This window comes from Podarcis filfolensis (genome assembly GCF_964270895.1).
Source record: "Podarcis filfolensis genome assembly, chromosome: 7".
Lineage (NCBI taxonomy): Eukaryota > Metazoa > Chordata > Lepidosauria > Squamata > Lacertidae > Podarcis > Podarcis filfolensis.
The window spans coordinates 24801391-24826436 of NC_139603.1; the positions used below are offsets into that span (position 1 = coordinate 24801391).

Genomic DNA, 25046 nt, shown 5'->3' on the forward strand with positions numbered 1-25046 from the left:
GCATGGGAACGCAAGGTTACCAGATTTGATTTGATTTTAGTGGAAAAGATGGCTAAATTATGCTTGACAGCACTGGAGCTAAAGTGTTCTGAAAGGAAGCCTACTCATTTCCCGCCATGCACTGAGCCTTGAGGGATACCTCAGCCAGTGAAGCCTGAGACACTTAATTTCAGAGTCATGGGTTCGAGATGCGGGGGCGAAAGATTACTGCTTTGCACCAACACCAAAAGGCCTGGACTGGACTTGAGTGCTATGACATGTGGCGTTGCTGTGGGTTGAGGAGGCCTTAAGCTGCTTTGCTTCGGGGCGCAAAATGTCGCCGGCGGGCCCCTTATTCCTTTTCCTTACACGAGGCACCCTTCGATTCGCAGATGCCATGAAACGTTTTGAATTAGGAGGAGCGAGGAAAAGGAACGGACCACGAGGGAGTTAATACACACACACATACTGAGAAAGTGGCAACTCTGCAAGTTGAGTCCTGAGGAAATGCTGTGGGAACTGTAGCCAGAAGGGGAGGGACTTTCTGTTTCCCTCACTTGTGCGCTGTCTCTTTCTCGCCAGCTCTCTTCCCTTGTGGCTGAAAGGCAGGAGGAGAGGAATCAGTCACTTAAATGTGCCTCTGCCTGAGGCTTAGTTTGGAGGACTTTATTCCTGCTCAGCAGCTGCAAGCAAAACACTCCTGGATATGGCTATCTCAGGAAGCTTCTGGCTTGTTGTTTTCACCGTTTTCATCACTGAACTACAACAGGTAAGGCTTCAAGGCGGGGTGGCAGGAGGGATGCGAGGGTATAACGTGGGTCCTTCAGTCCCTGAAGCCCCAAGGTATGTTTGAATTTAATTTGTTCTACTGTTCTGTTCAAAAGCTCCTGCAATAGCTCCCCCACTCTATTAAAAAAAATCAGTGCAATTTCACAAACATAAAACCCTATTCAATTAAAAAATACTGAAGGGGGCAAAGTCCATTTTTGGAAGGGGCAGGGTGAGCTTTGCTGCACACGTTTTTGGATTTCTGGAAGAGAAAGCAGAACACTCATTACTGCAAAACAACGCTGCCGCCTGAAATGCGTTCAAATCCGATTGATTTTTGACAGTGTTAACATCTGAGTAAGCAGACTGAGTTTTCCAGTTGCCACAGGTAGCCACAGCGATTGCAGTGTGGGGGTGCTACTTGTCTATGCAGCAGGAGAATCTTGCTCTTCTGGAACCATCAGGAAAAAATAACAAATACACAATTTACAGTGCATTTACAGGAAAGCAGCAAAATTGAAAGCGGAGCATACACAAAATAAACCCTGATGTAATTTTAAAAAGAGGAAAGCTTCAGCTCATCGACAGAAGCTCCCAAAAGTATGATTCCTTCAAAGGGGAGGGGGTTTCCAAGGAGAAGGTGCCCCTACAGATATGACCCAGGATCCTGCCTCCGCAGTTTGCATCCTCATGAACTGGGAGACCCTAAGTGGGCCTCCTCAGGTGATCGTAAGTTATGTAAGAAAACATGGCAGGAGACTCCATCTGCATACACACCATACATTTAAACACATTTCCGCCCTCAAAAAAATCCTTGGAACTGTACTTTACCCCTTATAGAACTATAATTCCCAGCGCCCTTAGCAAGCTAAAGTTCTCAGGATTCTTTCAGGGAGGGGGTGCTGCTTTAAATGTGTGGCTTGGATGCAGCCCTCTTCTAAGATACAGCAGCAAAGCACAGCTTGCAGTTCTTGTTTTTAATACTTTCCATTTCTTACGGCTCCTTATCTAAAATCAATATCATCCTAGTGCAGTTTCCCCATTCCGATGAGTTGCAAAGGTAAGGGAGGCAAACAAGCCACCTCAGCCCTGTCGAGATAGGCGAGCCCAGCAAGGAAAGCTATCGAGGGATGTAATTTGCATGTGCTGAAAAAACAAACCCCGGCAGCAGAATTCAAGCAAAGGGTGGCTATCTGATTTCTCATATTTTGTGTTTTCCAATCATTTTGGAACCGACCCATTGAGTTTCACCCAATGGTGGTTTTCCATTGAAGTCTGCCTTCGCTCGTGTTCTTCCAAACTGGAAACGTCTCCAGTGATGTGGCTTTCACCACTTCCCTTGAGAAACTATCCTGTAAGCTATACTCCGTGCTTAAACATTAAAATGCTTTTTATAAACAGGGTTGGTGTTGTTAAAAAAAAAAAAATCTCCCTAATGTTTGACTTCTTCAAATTATATACTTTCTTGGGTATCTTTCTTGGTTGGTTGGTTTTTGTGTGTGTGTGTTTTTCCATTTTCAATATTTAACCAGTGAATATTGAGCAGCCCTGGGTGCAAAATGCACACAAAATCCAAAACAGAAACAAAAAATCAGAAGGAAACCAAAGCATTAATTCAGCTCTCCTATTAAGTACAGCTCCATTCGTTGCCAGGCGGTACTGCCTAGCTCTTTAGGAAAACTAGTTCATACCAATATATAGCTAGTCTTGCATAGTGGCTTTGAGTCAGGAAGTAGCCAAGCTAAATCTCACCTCCATCATAAATGCACAGGGCTTTTTTTCAGCCGGAACTCATTGGAATTCAGTTCCAGCACCTCTCAGGTGGGCACCATTGCCATTCTAAGAGAACAAGGAAGGCATTCATAGTGAGTTCTGCCACCTCTTTTTTTAAGAAAGCACTGAACCACCAGGCCTCATGTCTACTTTATTTGTTTGTTTGCATTGAGGAGGGGCCTTTGCATGCAGAAGGTGCCGGGTTCAACCCCTGACATCTCCAGGTGGGAGAAATTTCTGCCTGAAACCAGGGCTGGCGCAAGCCATTTTGGCACCAGAGGTAAACCACAAAATGGCTGCCCTCCACCAGGGAAGAAGGGCTGAGTGAAGTTCTATATCAAGCACAAGGGGATGGGGATGGAATAAAGACCTACATTGGGAACAAGGATGTGAGGTGACCAGCAGCACCTCCTATTAACCAGCTGCGCTTCCTATTCACCAAGAGGCTGTTATAGAGGCGGCAGTATGAGGGAGCTGCTGAGGGGACGGCAGATCTAGCCTCCAACGAGCTGTGTTGCCATTGCAGCTGCAGCAATACAGAACAACAAACCCCTGTACAGTGGTACCTCGGGTTACATACGCTACAGGTTACATACGCTTCAGGTTACAGACTCCGCTAACCCAGAAATAGTGCTTCAGGTTAAGAACTTTGCTTCAGGATGAGAACAGAAATCGTGCTCTGGCGGCGCAGCAGCAGCAGGAGGCCCCATTAGCTAAAGTGGTGCTTCAGGTTAAGAACAGTTTCAGGTTAAGAACAGACCTCCGGAACGAATTAAGTACTTAACCTGAGGCACCACTATATTGCAAACTTAGCACAACAAACAATACAAGCAACATGAAGACCAGTTTACTAGATAGCACTGCAATTCTTATTGCATAATATACATGATTTAGTACAACAAAAGAAAATGGGTACACTTGTGAATTCTCTAATATATTTGAAAGCGAATGAACACACGTCTGTCAATCTTTGAAAGTCCGTAGAAGTATAATAAGTCTATGGTTGAAACAAAGTAATAGATGCTATCCTGTGGGCTAAGCGGTAAAACTTTTTTTAGGCGTTCATGGTGCCAAAGTAGTAAGTGAAGAACAATGTAGGACAGTGATCCCAGATAATCTGACTGTTTCTCTGGAATCTTCTTCAGCACAACTATAAAAGAATTCAAATATAAAACAATGACCTGTGTACATCTGCTTGCCTCATAGGTGGGCTGGCACTTCTTGGCGTCACCAGGCTCAGTAATGGAGACTGAGGCAGATAAGAGCACTTAGCCAACTCTCTCCAAACTGGTTCAGAAGTGTGAAAACACTAAACTATGCATTATTTACATTAAGATTTTGCACAATGTTTCGGTTTTGTTTCACTGTTACGTGCAATTTCGATAAACCGTGCAAAAGATTGATTGTAGTTTAGGGTTCAGAAAGCAAGCTAAAACCAAAGTGTAACCTTCCTATTTTCATCAAACAGCAATGCCAGAGGGATAGTGGGATAGCATGTGAGCCTGAGATTCATTTCTAGGGCTGCTATTCTATTCTAGAATCGGGCAGCAGAAGGCATCCAGGCGGATTTTCGCCGGATCGGCAAAATGTCCAGGAAAACCCAGACATATGGCAAGGGGAGTGAATTGGTTTTGGGGGGAGATGTTCCCCAAAAAAGCTCAACAACTTTGTCTGGATTTTTCACTTTTGGTAATATGGCAACCCTATTTTTACTGGCCTTCATAATACAGCTATATCATGCTTGAGCATTGTGTCTGAACACAGCCATTTAGTGTGGCTGTTTCTTTGTTTACAATCCAATAATATATTCTTATTGGAAGCCAGCTAGAGAACGTAAAACAAGTGAATACAAAAAAAGGTAATAAAGCCGTAAAACTGAATGCAACATAATATCTAATATAGTATAACACTTTAATTCAGACTGTTCTGTTATAAATTACACATGGGTTGAATGCTGCCTGGACCTAGTGCGAGTTCTTGGCCACCTGTTTGTTGCATGAAACTGAACAGTTTTATGCTTGACCCACACTTTCTAGGCATGGGTCTGAGCAGTTTCCCCATTGCGCTGCTCCTTTCCCAGGGAAAACCCATTCTTTATTGCTAAATCAGAGCAAACATCAATGCAGAGAAAACCCCAATTGCCATTTGCTCTGATTGAACACTAAAGAGCAGTTTTTCCCTAGGGGAAAGCAGCATGACAAAAGGAAGTGTGGTTGAGCCTTAATGTGAGATTAAGGGGTAAAGGCCATTCTGAAACACCATGAAAATTAACTTTGAGATTTATATTTCTAGGGGCTGTGGTCCTTTGGCTCCCCCAATACAATATCTGAGGGGGGTGCACGTTGATGGGCATTGTCATTCAAACGGTGTGCATGCACTGTGTCTTGTGAGACAGAGCTTACCTCCCCCCTCCCTTTTTTAAATTCAAGCTGGTACTCCCGGACCAGGACATCATTGAGGCAGGCCATATCCTTTCTCCTTTAGGCCTGTGAAGATGAGGCTGTATGTTCCTGAAGGTTCTCCACCCCACAAAATGCAGAAGCCAAATGGAGGAGGAAATCTATGTTCAGTGGTTTCTGGGCCTTGGGGACTACTCCTTGCTTCTCAGGACTAGAGGCCGTGGTTGCGTTGGAGTGGCGGGGGGCAGTTGTGCTAAAGCTGGCCTCGCTTTGCCCATGAAAATAAAAGTGGAAGGGGAGAGCAAAGAAAGAGATCTTCAATGCACAGTACAACTTTTCATTGTCCAACGGAATGTTCGCTTGTACCTCTGGAAGGCTCCTGCCTTCCTTTTCCCCGGGGCTTGCCCAAGTCGGTGGCCTCAACATTGGTTGGCAGAAGAGGAGATGGGTTGAAGATCTCTTCGGAACCACCTCTTCAAAAGAATCATGGAGTTTGTGGTAGAAGATGGAGCAAGGAGCAGATCTGCTTTTATTCTTCCGTTGGGAAGTGGTTGTGGTATGGAACCATCTTCCTGCCAAACAGACCTGCAGCTGGTTCAGAATAAATGTGTGACAGGCAAACATGAAAGTTGCACTGTAGAATTAATTTTGCATATTGAATTGGCTTGCGGTGCGTACAGAACGGGGGTTTCCAGGTGAGCTAGTTTAATTTAATTTTTTATTTGTTGGTACCGTATGTATGAAAGGCCAAAAATCCATCCCGTCCCCAAATTAGGATTAGTCATTTAAAGTTGCATATAATTCTATCGGCCCTATAAATCACTGCTTCCTCTCTGAATCTTGCGAAATCCTTAGCCTCAACCACATCCTGGCAACAAGTTCCTCATTCTAATTTTGTGAAGAATATGAAGAATATTATCTTCCATCCCGTGCCCTAAAATGGTTCATGTAGGGGTGGGCGGGGAATCCGTACGCAAGTCCTATTGGTTTTAAACAAAACCACATTTTTTTACAAAAGAATCTACAGTAGTTATAGTTAAATCTACTTCATAATGCAATGGGAGACAAGGAAATCTGTTGAAGTTCCAAGAAATAACAAGTGCCATCTAGAACCATTGTCCTTTACATGATGGTAGTGGTTCCTCAAATATGGACTGGATGCATATTCCTGTTCTCTGTGGGCACAGTTTTAATTCCATGATGAACTGGCAACAAGCTTATGTTATGTACTCAGTGGCATTTATCCTCCGCTGCTGGAAGACGCTACAGATACTACGATAATCTTCATCATGATAGGCACAATACGGGCAAAGCTGAGCAACCCCATGCATTTTTTTACTTGGAAGTAAGCTCCACTGTGTTCAGTGGAGCTTACTCGAGTGTGTAGCATGCCTTAAGTCCATTAATTTCTGTGGTAATAAATGCATCTTACTGAATTTTCAAGAGGGATATGCTTAAAAAGGTAAAGGGACCCATGACCATTAGGTCCAGTCGCGACCGACTCTGGGCTTGTGGCGGTCATCTCGCTTTATTGGCCGAGGGAGCCGGTGTACAGCTTCTGGGTCATGTGGCCAGCATAATTAAGCCGCTTCTGGCGAACCAGAGCAGTGCATGGAAACACCGTTTACCTTCCCGCCAGAGCGGTACCTATTTATCTACTTGCACTTTGATGTGCTTTCAAACTGCTAGGTTGGCAGGAGCAAGAACCAAGCAACTGGAGCTCACCCCATCGTGGGGATTCGAACTGCTGACCTTCTGATCGGAAAGTCCTAGGCTCTGTGGTTTAACCCACAGCGCCATGCTGAACTCTTGCTAAATCAATGGAAAATGGAAGGGCTCCATTATGACCAGCCATTTTATTTCCAGTTAAGGCAGAAGTATTAAGCTGGCTTTCTTGTGTGTTCCTTTCCATTGGCTTTGGATTCAGTAGCATCATCAGGGTAGGTCTTTGGGGGCACAAGTCCAGGGCCCCACTCAGAGGAATGAGCAGATGGATCCCCCAAATGCAGCAGGCTTAACTGCATTTGGAAGTATGTGAAATAATGTACCTTTATGTGAAATAACTTCCCATAAAACCACTATATCCAGAGTCTAAAATTAGTTAACTGTGCCACTCTTTGTATGCTGCATGAATACATGGCACTCCCTTATTCTGAGTCAGACTCCTGATCTTCTTTGTCTGGTTGAGTTTCTGCAAATTTGCAAGTGATCCTCAAAGGCCGCAGGTAGCTGCATTCCTAGCCCTCCTACCAATATCATTTTTAACTGGAGATGTTGCAGACTTTGTACATGTACTGTCTCTACCACTGAGCTATGGCCCTTTCTCTAGATGTAAAACAACGGCCTCTATGGACAGTGATTGGCCAGTAGCTTAACTACTTCAAATCTCCAGTCCAACAGCAAGGACTCTTGTGGATTTATATTTCTTGTTCGTATGTTTGCTGATATCAGGCAAATTCTCCAACCAGTAGTTTGGCCACCTCTTCCTTTTTAAAAGTCAACCAAGTATACTGTGAAGCACAGAGGTTGGAGAAATAGAACTCTCTCTTTTTCCAGGAACTATTGACAGGATCTGAGCATCTTTTATTTATTTATAATTTTTATCCCATTTTATATTTCAGTCTTCAGCGTATAGAAAGCTCTTCAATCTTAAGATTTGTGTTTTTTTCAGACAGAAATATTGTTTTCCCTTCATTTTGCTTCAGCTCTTTGCATTTCCTGACCGTGTATTTGCTTTATGGGATGGAAACTTTGTGATGTGGTTTTTACAAGTCTCATTGGAAAGTCAACATCACGAAAACCATTTCCTTCACGGTTTAGGAGTTGTTTTGAATTAAAGACCTGGAAGTGAACTTCTGGAGCTACAGAGGCTCTGCTGTGCCCTGTTTGAGAACGCTTAAGATCAGGGGGCAGCAAACTTTTTCAGCAGGGGGCCGGTCCACTGTCCCTCAGACCTTGTGGGGGACCAGACTGTATTTTGGGGGGAAAATATGAACGAATTCCTATGCCCCAAAAATAATCCAGAGGTGCATTTTAAATAAAAGGACACATTCTACTCATGTAAAAACATGCTGATTCCCAGACCGTCCAGATTTAGAAGGCGATTGGGCCAGATCCGGCCCACGGGCCTTAGTTTGCCTACCCATGCTCAAGATACTGTTTACAACAAACTGGCTCCTAATCTTTTTAAGTGGTCTTTCTCTGACTTTGCATAGATGACAGCCCTTTTTGCAGTTTTAGGATACTTCCAGATTAGGATTAATTATGGAATCTGAACACTTTATGCATGTTAAGTTTTTTCTTTTCTTTTTTGGTAGTGTCCACACAATATTGTTGTCATCAAAATGCCAGCTCATACTTTTTTAAAAAAATCCCCTTGCAGTATAGGTGGGTTCCCACGAAGCAAGACACAATGATAACACCAAGAACCTTTATCAAACTAACAGAACTGGACAACACGGGCAAAGCAACTGCTTATATACATTTCTGAAGACCTGGGCCACTCCCACTCTCAACGTGATTGGCTATCTAAAGTTCCAAGCTGCAAATCATAGCTCAGAGTTTAAGGGCCAATGGCAGTGGCCCAAATCCTGAAACATTCTGTGATTGGATATCATGTATCGAATCAGAACATAGGAGCTCATAATGCAGACTCAAACACAGACCCCTGAATACTTAACACCTGAACATGGGGATTTAATCTAATAGGCTAGATATGTGGTGACATTTCATCTGATGTTACACCCCTATTCCACTCACTCCTTATCTTAGCACAATCTAGCCATTTGGTTTCTGGTGGTCCAAATTATATGAGTGTGTCTGTTTCCACAGATGGTTGCATGCTGAAGCCATGTTCAAATCCAACAATCTGGTTAGGAAGAGTTGTTCATTCAAGATCTATCCCACCTTGGAGACTAATTGTGGCACATCCATCAGACTTAAAAGAGGGGGGTGTATTGTGCAAGGCTTCTATCACTTGTGCAAGTATTAATCAGGTAAATAGCATTCTTGTGCAAGATCTCAGTACTGTATTAAAAGTCCAAACAAACAAACAAATGGAGATGGCTCTCCCCTCACCCAAAAACACAACCTCATTGGTTGATTATGAAACATGAGAACCAAGGCTGGTAACATTCGCTGTTGTACCCTTCCTGGTGTCACGGTCCAGTCTATGGGTGATCGAAGTCCCGGCTGAGGACGTCAGAACCGGGAGCAAGATGGCGGGGTGGGAGCAGGAACGAGAGTCCAGAAGCCAGGGGTCCGAGGGTCAGGAAGCAGGTAGTCATGAAATCAAGGGTCCGAGGGTTGAGAAGCAAGGAGTCACGAAGTCAGGGGTCCGAGGATCAAGAAGCAAGGAACCAAATGCAACAGGGCAGGGAACGTGTTGCTGTGGCAAAGAGCAGAAGGGAAATGCTGACCTTATATCCCTTCCCGGCTCTTGCCACCCGGTGCAGTGAGTTACCAAGCAACCTCACCTATGCGGCCGCACCTTGCCTCTCCAGAACAAACTTAGGAAGGCCCCAGTCCTGCGAAGCCCTACTGGTCACAGGGCCTGGCTCCTGCACGCACTCCTGACACCTGGCAGGGGCGGGGGATATTTTTAAAAGGTATATGAGCACAGGCACAGATACACTTGCATAGTAATCTTTCAGAAGAAGACAAATGACCAGTAACACTACCCTTTCTTGTGCTCTGAACAAGAGCATCACGGTTCTGACGTGATGTGGCTCAGTATCTCAAATGACAACTGATCTCTACACGCTCTATGACTTGGTCAAATTGTTCCTGCCATAACCAGTTTTCAATATAATTTAAAATAAAATAAAATAGTGAGGGTCGCTGTAAGGACTTTGCATCTAGAGTGCTAAACTGAAAACTTTGGTTCTCATTTGTCCTGTTGAATGATTAATTGCAAAAAAAAAATGGGGGGAAAGTTCCAGGTTTTTGAGCTAAGTTACACCTGTTGAGCGCAGGCCATGACCCCTAATCCCAGATGGTTTTGGTTAGCTTCACACAGTGGGCGCACTTTAAATAAACGTTAGCTTTCAAAACAATGAGATTATTGCTATAGAATAATCTCGGGTTATTGGCCAGAATTTGTGTGTCATGAGGCCCATGGAAACCCCCTAGGTTGCTCTTCCAGGTTTCATTGTCTCTGAAAAAAAGAAAGGGGCCCAAGCAATTATATCCTCTGCCAGGGATGTGTCTTTCTCTCCGAACAGTCATTTGAGCGAAAAGCAATTTTAGCAAGCCATGACACACAATTTCTTCTGTAATCAGGTTGCTCAATAACATTATAAATAAGCCGCTCTAAGAGTAGCTAAATGATTTTTGCCGATTCTGCCCATTTCTTCTATTTCTATTTGTTTGGAGTGGATATGTGTTTCTCTACTACATATGGAGGGTTTGTAGAGAGTGTTCATAAAGAGGAGAGGACAGGGATGTAGTATGGTCAATATTGTTCTTTGTCTTGCTGTGACGGAGACTTGCAAGGATTCTTAGCTCAACCTGTTGCAAACACATAGGCAGTGTGTGAATGCACATGAGCGATCTCATTGAAGACGGTGGCAGTATTCTTTGCAATTGTGCAAAGGACAAAGATATGCACAAACTGCTTGGGATAATGTTGCACATTCATGTGCCTTTTGGGTCTCCTGCATGCTTTAATCATGTGCACGTGTGACTGTGACTCATATGGAACTAGGTATGGGGGGAAATTCAATTCAGTTCACATTTAAAGGCGAACTTACCCACACACATTGTTAAACCGTACAGTGGTACCTCAGGTTAAGAACTTAATTCGTTCTGGAGGTCTGTTCTTAACCTGAAACTGTTCTTAACCTAAAGCACCACTTTAGCTAATGGGGCCTCCCACTGCCGCCGCGCGATTTCTGTTCTCATCCTGAAGCAAAGTTCTTAACCTGAGGTAATATTTCTGGGTTAGCAGAGTCTGTAACCTGAAGCGTATGTAACCTGAGGCGTATGTAACCTGAGGCGTATGTAACCTGAGGCGTATGTAACCCGAAGTACCACTGTACAGGAATTGAAACAAAGCTATCCTTTGAAATTTGCACTTCTTCGAATTTTGTAATGCAGCTCTCAAGCCAAATAATGTATAAAAATGTGTGCACTGGGATAAAATGGGCAAAAGTAAATGCATAGATGAGTGGAAATAGTATATGTTCAGGGAAATTCCTCTGCAAAAATGTGCATATTCAGCAAAAATGTACTTATTAGGAGAAATTTGCACTGAAATGCTGGCGAATGTTCTTGAAGTCATACAAAATATATATTATCATTATTTATTAAATGTGTTAGCCGCTTCACCTTGCCCAAGGAAACTCAAAGCAACTTACAACAAACAAAAACGAAACCCCGCATTAAAACCAAGGTGAGAGGATATATTTAAAACATCCCACCTACTTCCAGAAGGTTACAGATAGTTAAAGGTTTACAGGGGAAAGTTTTTGCCTGCCATAAAGATATGTAATGAAGGTGCCAAGTGAGCCTCCCTTGGGAAAGCATTCCACAAACGGAGCCACCACAGAAAAGGCCCGTTCTCACGTTGCCACCCTCCAGACCTCTCGTGGAGGAGGCACACAAAGAAGGGCCTCAGATTATGATCTCAGGGTCCGGATAGGTTCATATGGAGAGAGGCAGTCCTTGAGGTATTGTGGTCAAAACCAGCACTTTGGACTGGGCCCAGAAACAAATTGGTAGCCAGTGCAGTCAGGCCAGAATTGTTGTGATACGCTTAAGCTGTCTTGCCCCCGTGAGCAACCTGGTCATTGAATTCTGCGCCCGCTGAAGTTTCTGAACTGTCTTCAAAGGCAGCCCCATGAATAGTGTGTTGCAGTAACCTAAGCTAGAGGTTACCAAGGCATAGACAACCAAAGTGAGACTATCCCTGTAGAGATAGGAGCACAGCTGGGCCACCAGCCAAAGCTGAGGGAAGGCACTCCGAGCCACAAAGACCACCTCAGCCTCAAACATTAGTAATGGATCCATAAGTATCCTCAAGCTATGGACCTGCTTCTTCAGACCAAGAGCAGGCAACCTCCCATCCATCTGGTCTAGGGAACCACCCATTGACAGGGCCTCAGTCTTATCTGGATTGAGCTTCAGTTGGTTGGCTCTCATCCAGTCCATTACCAAGGCAAGACATCTGGCCAGCACATCCACCGCCTCACCTGCAGATGAAAAGGAGACGTAGAGCCAGGTGTCATCAGCATATTAACAGCAACGTACTCCAGATGACGCCACTCAGTGGTTTCATGTAGATGTTGAACAGCATGGGGGATAGAATCGGACCCTGAGGAAGCTCTCATTGAAGGATACATGGGGCTAAACAACACTCCCCAACCATCACCCTCCCCGATATGGAAATGTGAAGAACTACATTTAAGATGTGGGGGTTAGAAACTGAGGCAAGCAAAAATTGACTAAGATGAACTGAGTCATGTTCTTTCATTTCTGCAGTAAAATCTAATTGAATACCACCAGTGCGATTTTTTCTAGAAAAAGAGGTGCCAGAATTCACCCTTGTTCTGCCAGCATGGTATAGTGGTTAAGAGCGGTAGTCTCGTAATCTGGGGAACCGGGTTCACGTCTCTGCTCCTCCACATGCACCTTGGGCCAGTCACACTTTTCTGAAGTCTCTGAGCCTCACTCACCTCACAGAGTGTTTGTTGTGGGAGAGGAAGGGAAAGGAGATTGTTGTTAGCCGCTTTGAGAATCCTTAAGGGGAGTGAAAGGTGGGATATCAAGTCCAAACTCTTCTTCAGCGGTACTTCGAGTTAAGAACTTAATTCGTTCTGGAGGTCCGTTCTTAACCTGAAACTGTTCTTAACCCGAGGTACCACTTTAGCTAATGGGGCCTTCCGCTGCCGCCACACGATTTCTGTTCTCATCCTGAAGCAAAGTTCTTAACCTGAGGTACTATTTCTGGGTTAGCGGAGTCTGTAACCTGAAGCATCTGTAACCTGAAGCGTCTGTAACCCGAGGTACCACTGTAATGACAATGGCGCCCATCTGAGAGGTGCCATTGGAACTGAGTTCCAGTGAGTTCCGGCTGAAAAAAGCCCTGAATACCACCCATAGAAGATTGTGCTGTAAGTTGCCCTGAACACAGCGAGGCTTACTTCTAAGTAGGCGCCTCAGGATTGCACTGTAAAGCACTGAGTCTAGATGGGAACCATGCCAATATAAGAAAGTGCTGAATGTTTACTTTTCTTTTCTGTGCATAACTGTACAAAGAAGGAATCGGCTTTTTATTGCTTTACTGTTGGCTCCTTATCAGCGAGGTGAATGATAGGACTAAACAAAGCACTCCCATTGTCCTCAACCTCTGTGCTTCAAAGTGCAGGGGTGACTGAAACAGGGCCACAAACAACCTTCTGTTATAAAGGTTAGAGTATTGTGAGTTACTATTACTTTCTCTTTTTTTTCAAAAAAGAGGAAATACCTTCGGATACAATGCAGAGGTTTCCTGCTATTCTCCACAAGTTTGGCTCTGTGTGCTTTTGTAGATTTGCATGCTGTTCCTTAAAGCTGGGGACTTTGCCCCTGTCAAACTCCATCTAAATCACCGCTAAAGTGCCTCACATAAAGAGGAACCTGCAGGCGGAGGCCGAAAAGGAAGAAACTAACACTTTTTATGATCATGATCAGACTTTCTGACGAGTCTTTGGGTCCATAAACTTATGAAGTGGTTACTTGATAAGTGGCTCATCTGTATTGCCATAACACAATTTGTAAAGGTAAAGGGACCCCTGGCCATTAGATCCAATTGTGACCGACTCTGGGGTTGCGGCGCTTATCTCACTTTATTGGCTGAGGGAGCCGGTGTACAGCTTCCGGTTCATGTGGCCAGCATGACCAAGCCACTTCTGGCGAACCAGAGCAGCGCACAGAAATACCGTTTACCTTCCTGCCAGAGCGGTACCTATTTATCTACTTGCACTTTGACGTGCTTTCGAACTGCTAGGTTGGCAGGAGCAGGGACCGAGCAACAGGAGCTCACCCCGTCGCAGGGATTCGAACCGCCGACCTTCTGATCGGCAAGTCCTAGGCTCTGTGGTTTAACCCACAGCGCCACTAAATCCAGGGATGCAAATGTGGAACGATTCTCCTCTCACTACATGTCCGGGAACAGGGCCGGATTTAGGTTTGATGAGGCCCTAAGCTACTGAAGGTAATGGGGCCCTTTATATGTCCAGCTGTCCTCTGTCAACAACAAATTGTCACTGTTTTCTGTGTTGAATATAAGCTATATGGTAATTTATGGGCCTAATAAGTATCTAAAGCCGTAATGCAGGGTCCAGCAATCTTTTTCAGCAGGGGGCCAGTCCACTGTCCCTCAGACCTTGTGGGGGGCCGGACTATATTTTGAAGGGAAAAAATGAACAAATTCCTATGCCCCACAAATAACCCAGAGGTGCATTCTAAATAAAAGGACACATTCTACTTATGTAAAAACACGCTGCTTCCCTGACTGTCCGTGGGCCAGATTTAGAAGGCGATTGGGCCAGATCTGGCCCCCAGGCCTTAGTTTGCCTACCCATGCTGTTCCTTCCTTCCTTCCTTCCTTCCTTCCTTCCTTCCTTCCTTCCTTTCTTCCTTTCTTTCTTGCAGTGTGGAACTTGCACAACATTAGAAAGCTGAACCTGGATTTACCTTTTTTTTTTTGTTGATGTGCATGTCCCAGGGTTTTTAAAATTATATATATATAATTCAGTTTCATATTTAGCAGTTGAGTCGTTTGGGAAGCTCACAGCAAAACAGATGTGGCGTCAAAAGTCCCTGGAGTGAAATGGGATGTCTCTGAAACTTCTCCTCCCTTGCTTGCAAGCGAAGACCCTTCTGCAAGCAAAGGCAGACTGGCCATGATTCTCTCAGGCTCCACCACTGCCAACCAGGGTGTATTTGTAAAACTGAAGGCAGCAATGGGTGGGTGGGGGGAGTGTTAACTCCCTAGCCACTAGGCTTGTTGCCCGGCAGAAGGGTTTCCCCTCCTTTCCCAACTAGTGCTGCTCAAGGTCTTGCGATACCGTTGGCCAAGCCACCTCTTCATCCTTTAACACACAGCCCCAGACATCCCACTCAGCCTGAAGGGGAGAATGTCTTAAGCTGGGAACATTTATGATATAAATTCATTCCATGCAGTTTGCTCAAATTCTGACCCTTCACGGAATGTAGATATTATGGGGTTCTGTCCCCCTCCAAAAAAACTTATGACAATACATTCCACTGACACTTCATAATATTGGGCTACAGTATGACTAAAATAAAGCGGCTATCAAATTTAATAAATTGGTGTCAGGAATGAGCCAGCTCCCAGCGAAGGTTTGCAGCCAACTGCAGAAAGCGCCAGGAACAGAGAAGCTTTGATGTTAGTTAGGCAGGGGAGAGCCGGCAGGTGCAGACTTCGGCTCTTCCTGACCTTGACAGGCAGGCTGATAAGGCTGTAGCTGAGAGCAGGCTAGAACGCAGCCAAAGCTCACCGGAAGCACAAACAGGTGTGAACGAACTCAGAGACAGCCTCTCAGAAAAGGAAGGGGTGGGAGCTGATCAACTAAATCCGAAGAGTCGGCGAATGGGAGGGCTGCTAGATAGGAAGCAAAACAAGAGTCGTAAGGTCTGTAAGTTCAACATCTTCTGTCGACACCAGAAGGAGTCTTCAGAAGGGTCATCTTGAGTAATGGTGCCGGAGGCTTTATTAGAGCCATTCAGAGCTATCTGTTTGTTTTTGCAATAAATCCACCTTTTTAATTAGCTACGCTTACTGTGTTATCAAGCTGGGAACCTGGACTCCTGACAATTCACCAGTAGTGGCCAGCGGGGCTGCCTGGGTAGGGCTGCCTCGCTCTCCTGGCTTCCCAACACCACACACTTGGCTCTGACACTGTGGCTGCACTGTGCCAGCCCTTTTATTCCAGTTGGCACTCCTGCATAGCAGTTGTTGTTGTTTAGTCGTTTAGTCGTGTCCGACTCTTCATGACCCCATGGACCAGAGCACGCCAGGCACTCCTGTCTTCCACTGCCTCCCGCAGTTTGGTCAAACTCATGCTGGTAGCTTCGAGAACACTGTCCAACCATCTCGTCTTCTGTCGTTCCCTTCTCCTTGTGCCCTCCATCTTTCCCAACATCAGGGTCTTTTCCAGGGAGGCTTCTCTTCTCATGAGGTGGCCAAAGTATTGGAGCCTCAGCTTCAGGATCTGTCCTTCCAGTGAGCACTCAGGGCTGTTTTCCTTAAGAATGGATAGGTTTGATCTTCTTGCAGTCCATGGGACTCTCAAGAGTCTCCTCCAGCACCGTAATTCAAAAGCATCAGTTTTAGTGACTGAAGACGAGCAACGGGTCTTGTGAACTGCCCTGAGATCTACAGAGGACGGGTGGCATACAAATACTACTACTACTACTACTACTACTACTAATAATAATAATAATAATACATTGTAAATATATTTTCTATGTTAATGAAGTTTTATTCATTTATTTGCTTGTTTTGAGCTGTTATTTCCTCCCCTTAACTTTTCAGGCAGGTTAAATCTTACTGCCTGATGGTTTCACTGCGAGACATCACGACTGTAGTCACAGCCAACTGAATCCACATTCAGATGCGAAACTTTGGGATTGCCTTGAAATATTTCATAACTATGAGGGCTTTAACTGACGGTGTCCTAATTTCTCTCTTTCCCCGTGCTCCAGCTGTCCTTACAAATCACCCCTCCCTGTAGCAGCGAGCAACATTATGAATATTCTGGACGGTGCTGCACCAAATGTGAGCCAGGTAAGGATACCTAGGACGTGCTTCTTCCAGGAAATGAAGAGGGGCCCATCTCTCAGCACATGCTCTGCATGCAAAAGATCCCAGATTCAATCTGGTGAAGCTGAGGAAGACTCCTGTCCTGTCTGAAACCCCAGTGTGTGTTTGTGTGGCACTGCTAGTCAGTGTAGAATATGAGCTGCATTGACTGATGATCCGACCTAGTATTAAGGTGGCTGTTCCCCCCCCAAAAAAAAAATATGGAAAAAATTGAGCACTCGTGTAAGAAAAACATGTCAGATACTCCTTTTTAGTTTCTGTTGAGGGGTGCTCCCGTTTGATACAGAATACAGACTACATTTTGATGCCTGTCCTGGAAATTTTGTTTGGGTGGAATGAAGCTGGGCTCATATACATGTGTCAGGATTTTCCCCTTAGGTGCCCACAACAGCGCACAGATCTCTCAGAGGAATGGTATCACTGAGAGCCTCCATCCCTTGCCAAAATAGAGAGCAGGGTTTAAAAGGAAACAGAGGGGTTTGTAACATACAGAAAAGGTGGTGGGGAAAAGGGATGTTGAAAGCTGAGCAATAGGAGAGGAGGGAGGTGGGTTGTAATGTGAAAGGAATGGAGGGATGGAGAAAGGAAGAGGTGAAAAGATGGAGCCGAGTTCCCCACAGTCCCACCAAGATGGTCACCTGTTCACACAAAATGTCCCTCCCAGTGCTTTTAGTTTTGAGGTTTATGTGGCATGCAAGAAAACTTTGGAAGGTGCCAGTTTCTTTGTTGTTGTTGTTTATTGTTTGTTTGTTTGTTTGTTTGTTTGTTTGTTTGTTTGTTTTTATACTGCCCTATACTCTCAGGTAGTTCACAGGAAATGACAGGCCTAAGTCCCCACAGCTAACCAGGTCTTTCTGTTTTGTAAAACCATCATCTTGATTTGCGCTAAGCTTAGTGGAATGTTCTTCTTGAACATCAGAGACCAGGACCAAAAATTTCAGCCACAAGTTTCAACTTGATATCTGGGAGTTGAGATTAACTGGTTGAACAGTGGAGATTGGTCCATTACTGGACTGGCAATCGAATCATACTTTAACACTGGCAACGCGTTAGCTAGCATTCTCTGCCACCACTGAGGACTGCAGGCTAGATTAGAGAGCATAGGACAGGCACATGCAGTTTTGTCCTCTGGCACCATGCCAGGACTCTCGTTCCCCCAGCATCTGCTGCCTGAGCTGGCTGCTGCTGTCTACCTAATGGCAGGGCTGGCCCAGTAGTCAGGACATCAAAACAGAGCCCAAGAATCAACAATATATGTCAGTTTACATTATCAAGTGCTATTTTTAAATTACATTCTGATGAGTATGGGTTTTTTAAAGAGATTGTTGAATTGATTCTATTGTTTGTAAAGCTTGTGTTTCTGTTTTTACTTTGTTTTTGTTTTTTAAAATCAAACACAGCTTGGATGGCTTGTCACTGGGAAGCGGTCTATAAATTTGTATAATAATAGAATCCGCAAAACCAGTAAGCTTCAGAAGTGACCGGCAAAAATTTGCTGCTGTGGAAACGGCTTCCTGTGGATCGTGCAGAATCCACTTGTGTGTGTTGACCACTCATCATTGACCCCATTCTGTCAAATTGTTGATCCAGATCCAGCAGGTTCTACCTGGGTCACCATGGCTGTAGAACTTACCGTATTTTTCGCTCTATAAGATGCACTGTTCCCCTCCTAAAAAGTAAGGGGAAATGTGTGTGCGTCTTATGGAGCGAATGCAGGCTCCATGGCTTCAGAGAAAGCAACACGAAGACTCTGGAGCACAGTGCTCCCGCTGCGCTCTGGAGGCTTCGCGTTGCTTTCGCTGAAGACAGGAGAGCAAGAGGGGTCGGTGCGCACTGATCCCTCTTGCTCTCCTGGCTTCACTTCGCTGAAGGGGCGCTGCGCAGAGAGGGAGAGACTATTTTTTTTCTTGCTCTCCTCCTCTAAAACTAGTTGCGTCTTATAGAGCAAAAAATACAGTAGCTGTCCTTTCAAAATAGATTTGACAGCCCTCATTCCAGTATTTTGATGAGCAATACCTTAACTGGGAAGAGGAAAACAATTCTCACACCAGAGTTAAAAGCCTTTGTTAGTGCTACCTTGTCAGCATTGCAGAACCTGAGGTGTAACCAGCCTTTTCTCCTGCCCTGTTAAGGAAAGTACATGTCTGCCAAATGCACTCGCACTTCAGAGACCGTATGCCAGCCCTGTGGCCCAAATGAGTATATGGACACCTGGAATGAAGAAGAAAAGTGCTCGCTTCATAAAATATGTGACCAAGGTAAGGGAAACTAGCTAAGGCATTGCTGTGCCTCTGATCTGAGTCCTTGACTTGCGTTATCATATTAGTAGGAGAAGAATACTAGATTGTTAATTGTAGGTGCTACTTACCTTGCCGTACGGTTAAGCATACTGTACCGTACTAGATTGTAAACCGAAAGGCCCATAGTTCAGTGGTAGAGCATGTACTTTGCATGCATAAGGTTCTAGGGTGTAATCTTCAACACCTCCCTTTCCATGGAGGCGCAGATTGCAACTATAACAAAGGCAGCATTTTTTCATCTCCGCCAAGCTAAGCAGTTGGCTCCTTACCTCTCTCGCCCTGACCTAGCCACTGTGATCCACGTGACGGTCACCTCCAGACTGGATTATTGTAACTCGCTCTACGTGGGGCTGCCCTTGAGACTGACCCAGAAACTCCAGCGCGTGCAGAATGCCGCGGCGATACTCCTTACAGGGTCCTCGCTGCGAGATCACATTCACCCGGTGCTATACCAGCTGCACTGGCTCCCGGTGGAGTACAGGATCAGGTTTAAGGTGCTGGTTTTAACCTTCAAAGCCCTATATGGCCTAGGACCCTCGTACCTATGGGGCTGCCTCTCCTGGTATGTCCCACAGAGGAACTTACGGTCTTCAAACAAAAACATCTTGAAGGTCCCAGGCCACAGAGAGGTTAGGCTGGCCTCAACCAGAGCCAGGGCTTTTTCGGCTGTGGCTCAGATCTGGTGGAACGCTCTGTCACAAGAGACTAGGGCCCTGCGGGACTTGACATCTTTCCGCAGGGCCTGCAAGACAGAGCTGTTCCACCAGGCCTTTGGCCAGGGCGCAGCCTGACTCCCTCCTTTGGCAATCTTCACAGAACATCTAGCCCAATGGTTGCCATCAATTTGACTTGAATTAATTTTAGAATGAAATGATTTTAGAATGTTTTATCATTTTACTGTTGTTAGCCGCTCTGAGCCCGGCTTCGGCTGGGGAGGGTGGGATATAAATAAAATTTATTATTATTATTAGGTTCAATCTCTGCAATCTCTAAGTAGGACTGGGAATGTCCCCAACCTGAAACTCAGGAGAGTTGCTGCCAATCCGTGTAGGCAATACTGAACTTGTTGGTGCTATGGTCTGACTTGGCATAAGGCAACTTCCTACTTCCCTAAGATTAATGGGCACCAGTGATGCCGAGAAGGAGGAAGGGAGCCCAGCCAGGAAGGGGCCCTGGTGAGGGCACCTTTCCCCAAGGACCACCAACTCAGCTGGTTCTGAGCATGTCCTGAAAAGAGACCCAAAGCTTGTAGAGAGGACTCACCTTGTTTTACTTACCATATTGGCCCGAATATAAGCTGCACCTGAATATAAGCCTCACCTTTAAAATTCAAGGGGGGGAAGAAAAAAAAGACAATACCCGAATATAAGCCACTCCCTTAAAATTCATCAGGCACTCACACCCGTTCTGTTTTACCGTATGTCTGATTCAGCAGTGATATCGTAAAAGCCAATTTTTGTAAGGTTGCAAATTTAAGCCACACTTTAACTTTTCACGGTCGGGATTTGGGTGTGGGGGAGTGAGGCTTATATTCAGGCCAATACGGTATATGCGGTGCTTAACCATGTAGGCCCTTTAAAATCTGTGAGGGAACTGACTTTTGGAAGGGTAGAGGGAGAACTGAGAGAGAGAGAAAGCAAGATAATCTGTGGGATGCAAACACCCCTTTGAACCTGCTTGTGAAACTTAATTGGCAACCATCACAGTCTCCCACAGCAGGCTGAGAGATGGCGTGCCTAACTGGGACTTAGACTCTGGGGGGGCTTCCCTTATGCAACCGACCATGAACAAACTGCATTCTGCTAAACTCCCACAACCATCCTTCTGATTATCCACACACCTTACCCCGCACTAACTCCCCCCCCCCCCGACATTTGTACTTGTTTCCCTGTATTTTCCTCTTCTGCTGATTCAGAGCTTGGGGTTTTCCCTGCTCCTTACTCACGGGCACAACAGGCAGTTGTACCCTTTCTGCGTCCCACCAGGAGTCACAAGGGAGCATGGTTTGCAGTCCAGCGTAAGCCACTCTTGCCAACTAGGAAGGGGTTCTCGGGATCGAGGTCAGGCTAAGGGCTCCGAAGGAAGCTGTGAAGGCACAACTTGTAACCTCCATCTGCTTCCCCACTTTGTTCTGTTCGAAGGAAGAGCTTTGATAGAAGTGAACCCGGGAAACAGCACAAACCAGCGGCAGTGTGCCTGCATAGCAGGCTACCACTGGAATGAAGACTGCGACTGCTGCCGAAGAAACAAGAAATGTCCCCCTGGCTCTGGAGTCAAGCATCCCAGTAAGATTTCTGATTTCGCAAAGCCACCCTGGGAACTTTTGGTCCAGTTTGTGCCCAAAGCCTTTTGCAAATGCCAGCGGCTTGTTTTAGATGCTCACTGGGCTAGTGATCCACTTGATCCCCTCCCAGCTTCAGGTGACACGTGGGAAAGCACTCCAGGAGGAGGCCTGAATTGCTCACATCATCTCTCCTCCTCATTTTTTTAAAAAGTATAAATCAATTCGCTATACAGTGGGACCTCGGGTTAAGAACTTAATTCATTCCAGAGGACTGCTCTTAACCTGAAACTGTTCTTAACCTGAAGCGCCACTTTAGCTAATGGGGCCTCCTGCTGCTGCTGCTGCTGCGCCATCGGAGCATGATTTCTGTTCTCATCCTGAAGCAAAGTTCTTAACCTGAGGTACTATTTCTGGGTTAGCGGAGCCTGTAACCTGAAGCGTATGTAACCTGAAGCGTATGTAACCCGAGGTGCCACTGTATGGAGACGCACCTGCCTCATACTTTACGCCATGTCAAGAGTGTGGCATAAGGGTACCAGATTTTTTTCAATGAATCCAGGGACACTTTTCATCTTTAATGGATTTTGTATGGGGACTGATTTGTAAATCTGGGGACTGCCCCCAGGATACGGGGACGTCTGGTAACCTTAGTGTGGCACCTCTGGCTTGAGAGCCAAATTTGGCCTACTGGCCCGTTTCCACCAAACCACACTTGCCCGCCTTTCCACTGACACCACATGTGATTTAATGTGTGGGGCAGATAGAGGTCTGCTTTCCCTACAGAGCATGAATCCTTGCAGAGAGAAATATTGAACCTCCTCCTGTCCCTCAGCGGATGCATGGGGAGTACAGTCCTGCTTGGTTGAGGGGCAGCAATAGAGAATTTCCCACAGGGAAGCTGCCTCACACACCCAAACCTGCAGAAAGCAGGAACAGACCCGCCCCTGCCCATCAGCTGGTGTGTGAGGAAGTAAATCTTGTTTGATTTGGGTGTGTTTGAGATGGGACGCGGGTGGCGCTGTGGGTTAAACCACAGAGCCTAGGGCTTGGCGATCAGAAGATTGGCGGTTCAAATCCCCGCGACGGGGTGAGCTCCCATTGCTCAGTCCCAGCTCCTGCCCACCTAGCAGTTTGAAAGCACACAGTGCAAGTAGATAAATAGGTACCGCTCTGGTGGGAAGGTAAACGGCGTTTCCGTGCGCTGCTCTGGTTCGCTAGTAGCAGCTTAGTCACATGACTCGGAAGCTGTACTCTGGCTCACCTTAGCCAATAAAGCGAGATGAGCACCACAACCCCAGAGTCGGCCACGACTGGACCTAATGGTCAGGGGTCCCTTTACCTTTACCTTTGGCATGAGATAAATAACAGGTGGGTAGTCCTGCCCACCCATCAAATTTGGTGCGGGATTTAACGATCTGAGCCACCAGGCAAAAACGTCCCTCTGTTGCTCTGCTATGTGTATTTTGGATAGGGTTTGTGTGTTTCCATACACACATATGTGGATGCTTCAAAGCCTTCAAAATCCACTGCGTTTGTCTATCATACCTGTAATCCCATGTTGAAGCATGCAAGCACAGCAAATCCCGTTGTGCAGAACCAGAGGTTTCGCTGCAGCTCCTGTTTCAGGTCCTGCTACCACGGAAGGGCACAGCTTGGCTTTTATTTATATTTTCTAAAAGTTGGTTTGCTTCTGCAGCATGTGGGAAGCAGCCCACCGTCCCTCAGCCTTTTCGTCAATGGTTTTCATCGTTGGCTTGCACCAAATGCCTGCTCCTAAGATTTGCAAAATAGGGTTGTTAGCAACAGGTCTTCATGTATGAAGTGATGCTCTATTCTCAGTGCTTTTGCTGGTTATGTTTCCCACAGTACAACAAAATAAGGACACAGTGTGCATGCCGTGCCCAAGAGGATCCTTCTCTAACATCTCTTCCGCGACTGATGCATGCAAAACATGGACCAAGTAAGTGCCACGAATCTATAGCAGTAAAATAATAGTAAAAAAAAATCAATAAAAAATATCACATAGCTCATGAAGTGAGCATGAGACTCACAATTTCTTCTTTTCCATTCTTTTATTTATATTTTATACATATATTTACATTTTATACATTCTTATTTTTATTTTATTTTAGCAAAGTAATAATCATAAATGAATAAGAATGAAAATGTGCACCCCACCCCCGAGACCATTTCATTGTAACTATCCAACCTCCCAAAATTTCAACACCTCCTGCGATGGTTTGACCCCTTTCCGTTTTAACAGTATAAATTCTACAAGCACCCTCCATATCTCCTCAAAACCATTCCTCCTGCATATTCCCCATCTTACCTTAGTGGCACATGTTAATTTATCATTAATAGCTATATCCCACACCTCTTTATACATTCTTCCATTTTATATTCTGCTTGGCCCTTCCACTTCCTAACGATAATAATTCGTGCAACTGTCAATAAATTTGTGATTGAGTCCTTCGTAGCCTGGCAACCTTCCATCCCATCGTAAATTGGTAATAATGCTACCTCTGGACTTTTGGCCAGCTTTAACTCAGTGATTTCTGTTATCTCCTTAAACACCCTTTGCCAAAAAAAATTGTACATATTTACACCCCCACCACATGTGAATATAATTCCCTGTTTCCTGACATCCTCTCCAATCATAATTTCAGGGTCGTGGTTTCAAGCCTTACATTGGCCAAAAGATTCCTGCATTGCAGAGGGTTGGAATAGATTACGCCCTCAGTCTCTTCCAAGTCTGCAGTTCTATGATTCTCTGTTTACCCTAGATGTATACTACAGGGGTCAATATATTCCTTCCTTCCTTCCTTTCCTTAGCTGCACAGCTCTAGGAACTGAGGAAAAAATTCCTGGGAACAGATTGGCTGATGTCGTTTGTGAGAAGCAACTGAAGCAGCCGCAAGACGGTAAATGCAAAAATATACTGTTGCATGCCACCCCAAACTCCAAGAAGTTGTAAGATTCTGGGGGGCTTCAGGCACTTAACCAGGTTTCATGTTTCTTCGGAATAAGGGCCAGGGAGACTGTGGTGTCTTTACGATGAGCCACTTCCTTTGTTACCTTAATGGGCCAAATTTAGAGGGCTGTTACCTCACCAGCAAGCTAGCCTGGCTATTCCAGGAATTGAATCTGTGCTGGATCAAGGAATTAGAAGGGGGCTCAGGCATAGAAAAAAGCTCATAACAAGACCAACAATGATGGGACCACAGAGGGTTGCAATTTTTTAAAGAAAAATTGTGTATTATTTGTAGGACTTAAGTTGACATTCATTTTGGCTTAAGTGGGAGCAGTTCCTCAGACCCTGAGGGCTTTATCAAATGTTATCCTCAACAAGATTTTCACAACATGAAAATGAATGGGCCAAAGGCTAATCTCATTGATTAATATTTTATTTTCCAAATATAATTAAACATGATTCGCGCAAGAGTGGATTTATCCAGGATTAAAATTTGCTTTGCACAGACCCTAAACAGTAACTGCAATTTTCAACTGTGCTCTGTGCACTTTCCAGTGAAGTTTATGACAACCAGTGTCCTTATTCACATGTAATGCCATGCCAAATCATAGCTAAATGTAAAGATGCATCATCATCATCATCATTATTATTATTTTCATTTCTATACTGCTTTATATTTTTAAGAAAAAACCTCAAAGCGGTTTACAACACATTAAGACATCAAATAAAACAATTTAGAATAAAA

At 45.1% G+C, this 25046-nt stretch overlaps 1 protein-coding gene across 1 annotated transcript in view; it reads left to right on the plus strand.

Moving 5' to 3' along the window:
* Positions 1-283: 283 nt before the first annotated feature.
* Positions 284-25046, plus strand: part of TNFRSF11A (TNF receptor superfamily member 11a) — a 41985-nt gene continuing 17222 nt past the window's right edge. The window contains exons 1-6 of the mRNA XM_083623866.1: positions 284-748; positions 16629-16710; positions 18879-19004; positions 21188-21331; positions 23197-23290; positions 24163-24251. Of these exons, the coding sequence (XP_083479992.1) occupies positions 686-748; positions 16629-16710; positions 18879-19004; positions 21188-21331; positions 23197-23290; positions 24163-24251 (598 nt within the window). The 5' untranslated portion in view covers positions 284-685. The remainder of the gene's footprint in view (positions 749-16628; positions 16711-18878; positions 19005-21187; positions 21332-23196; positions 23291-24162; positions 24252-25046) is intronic.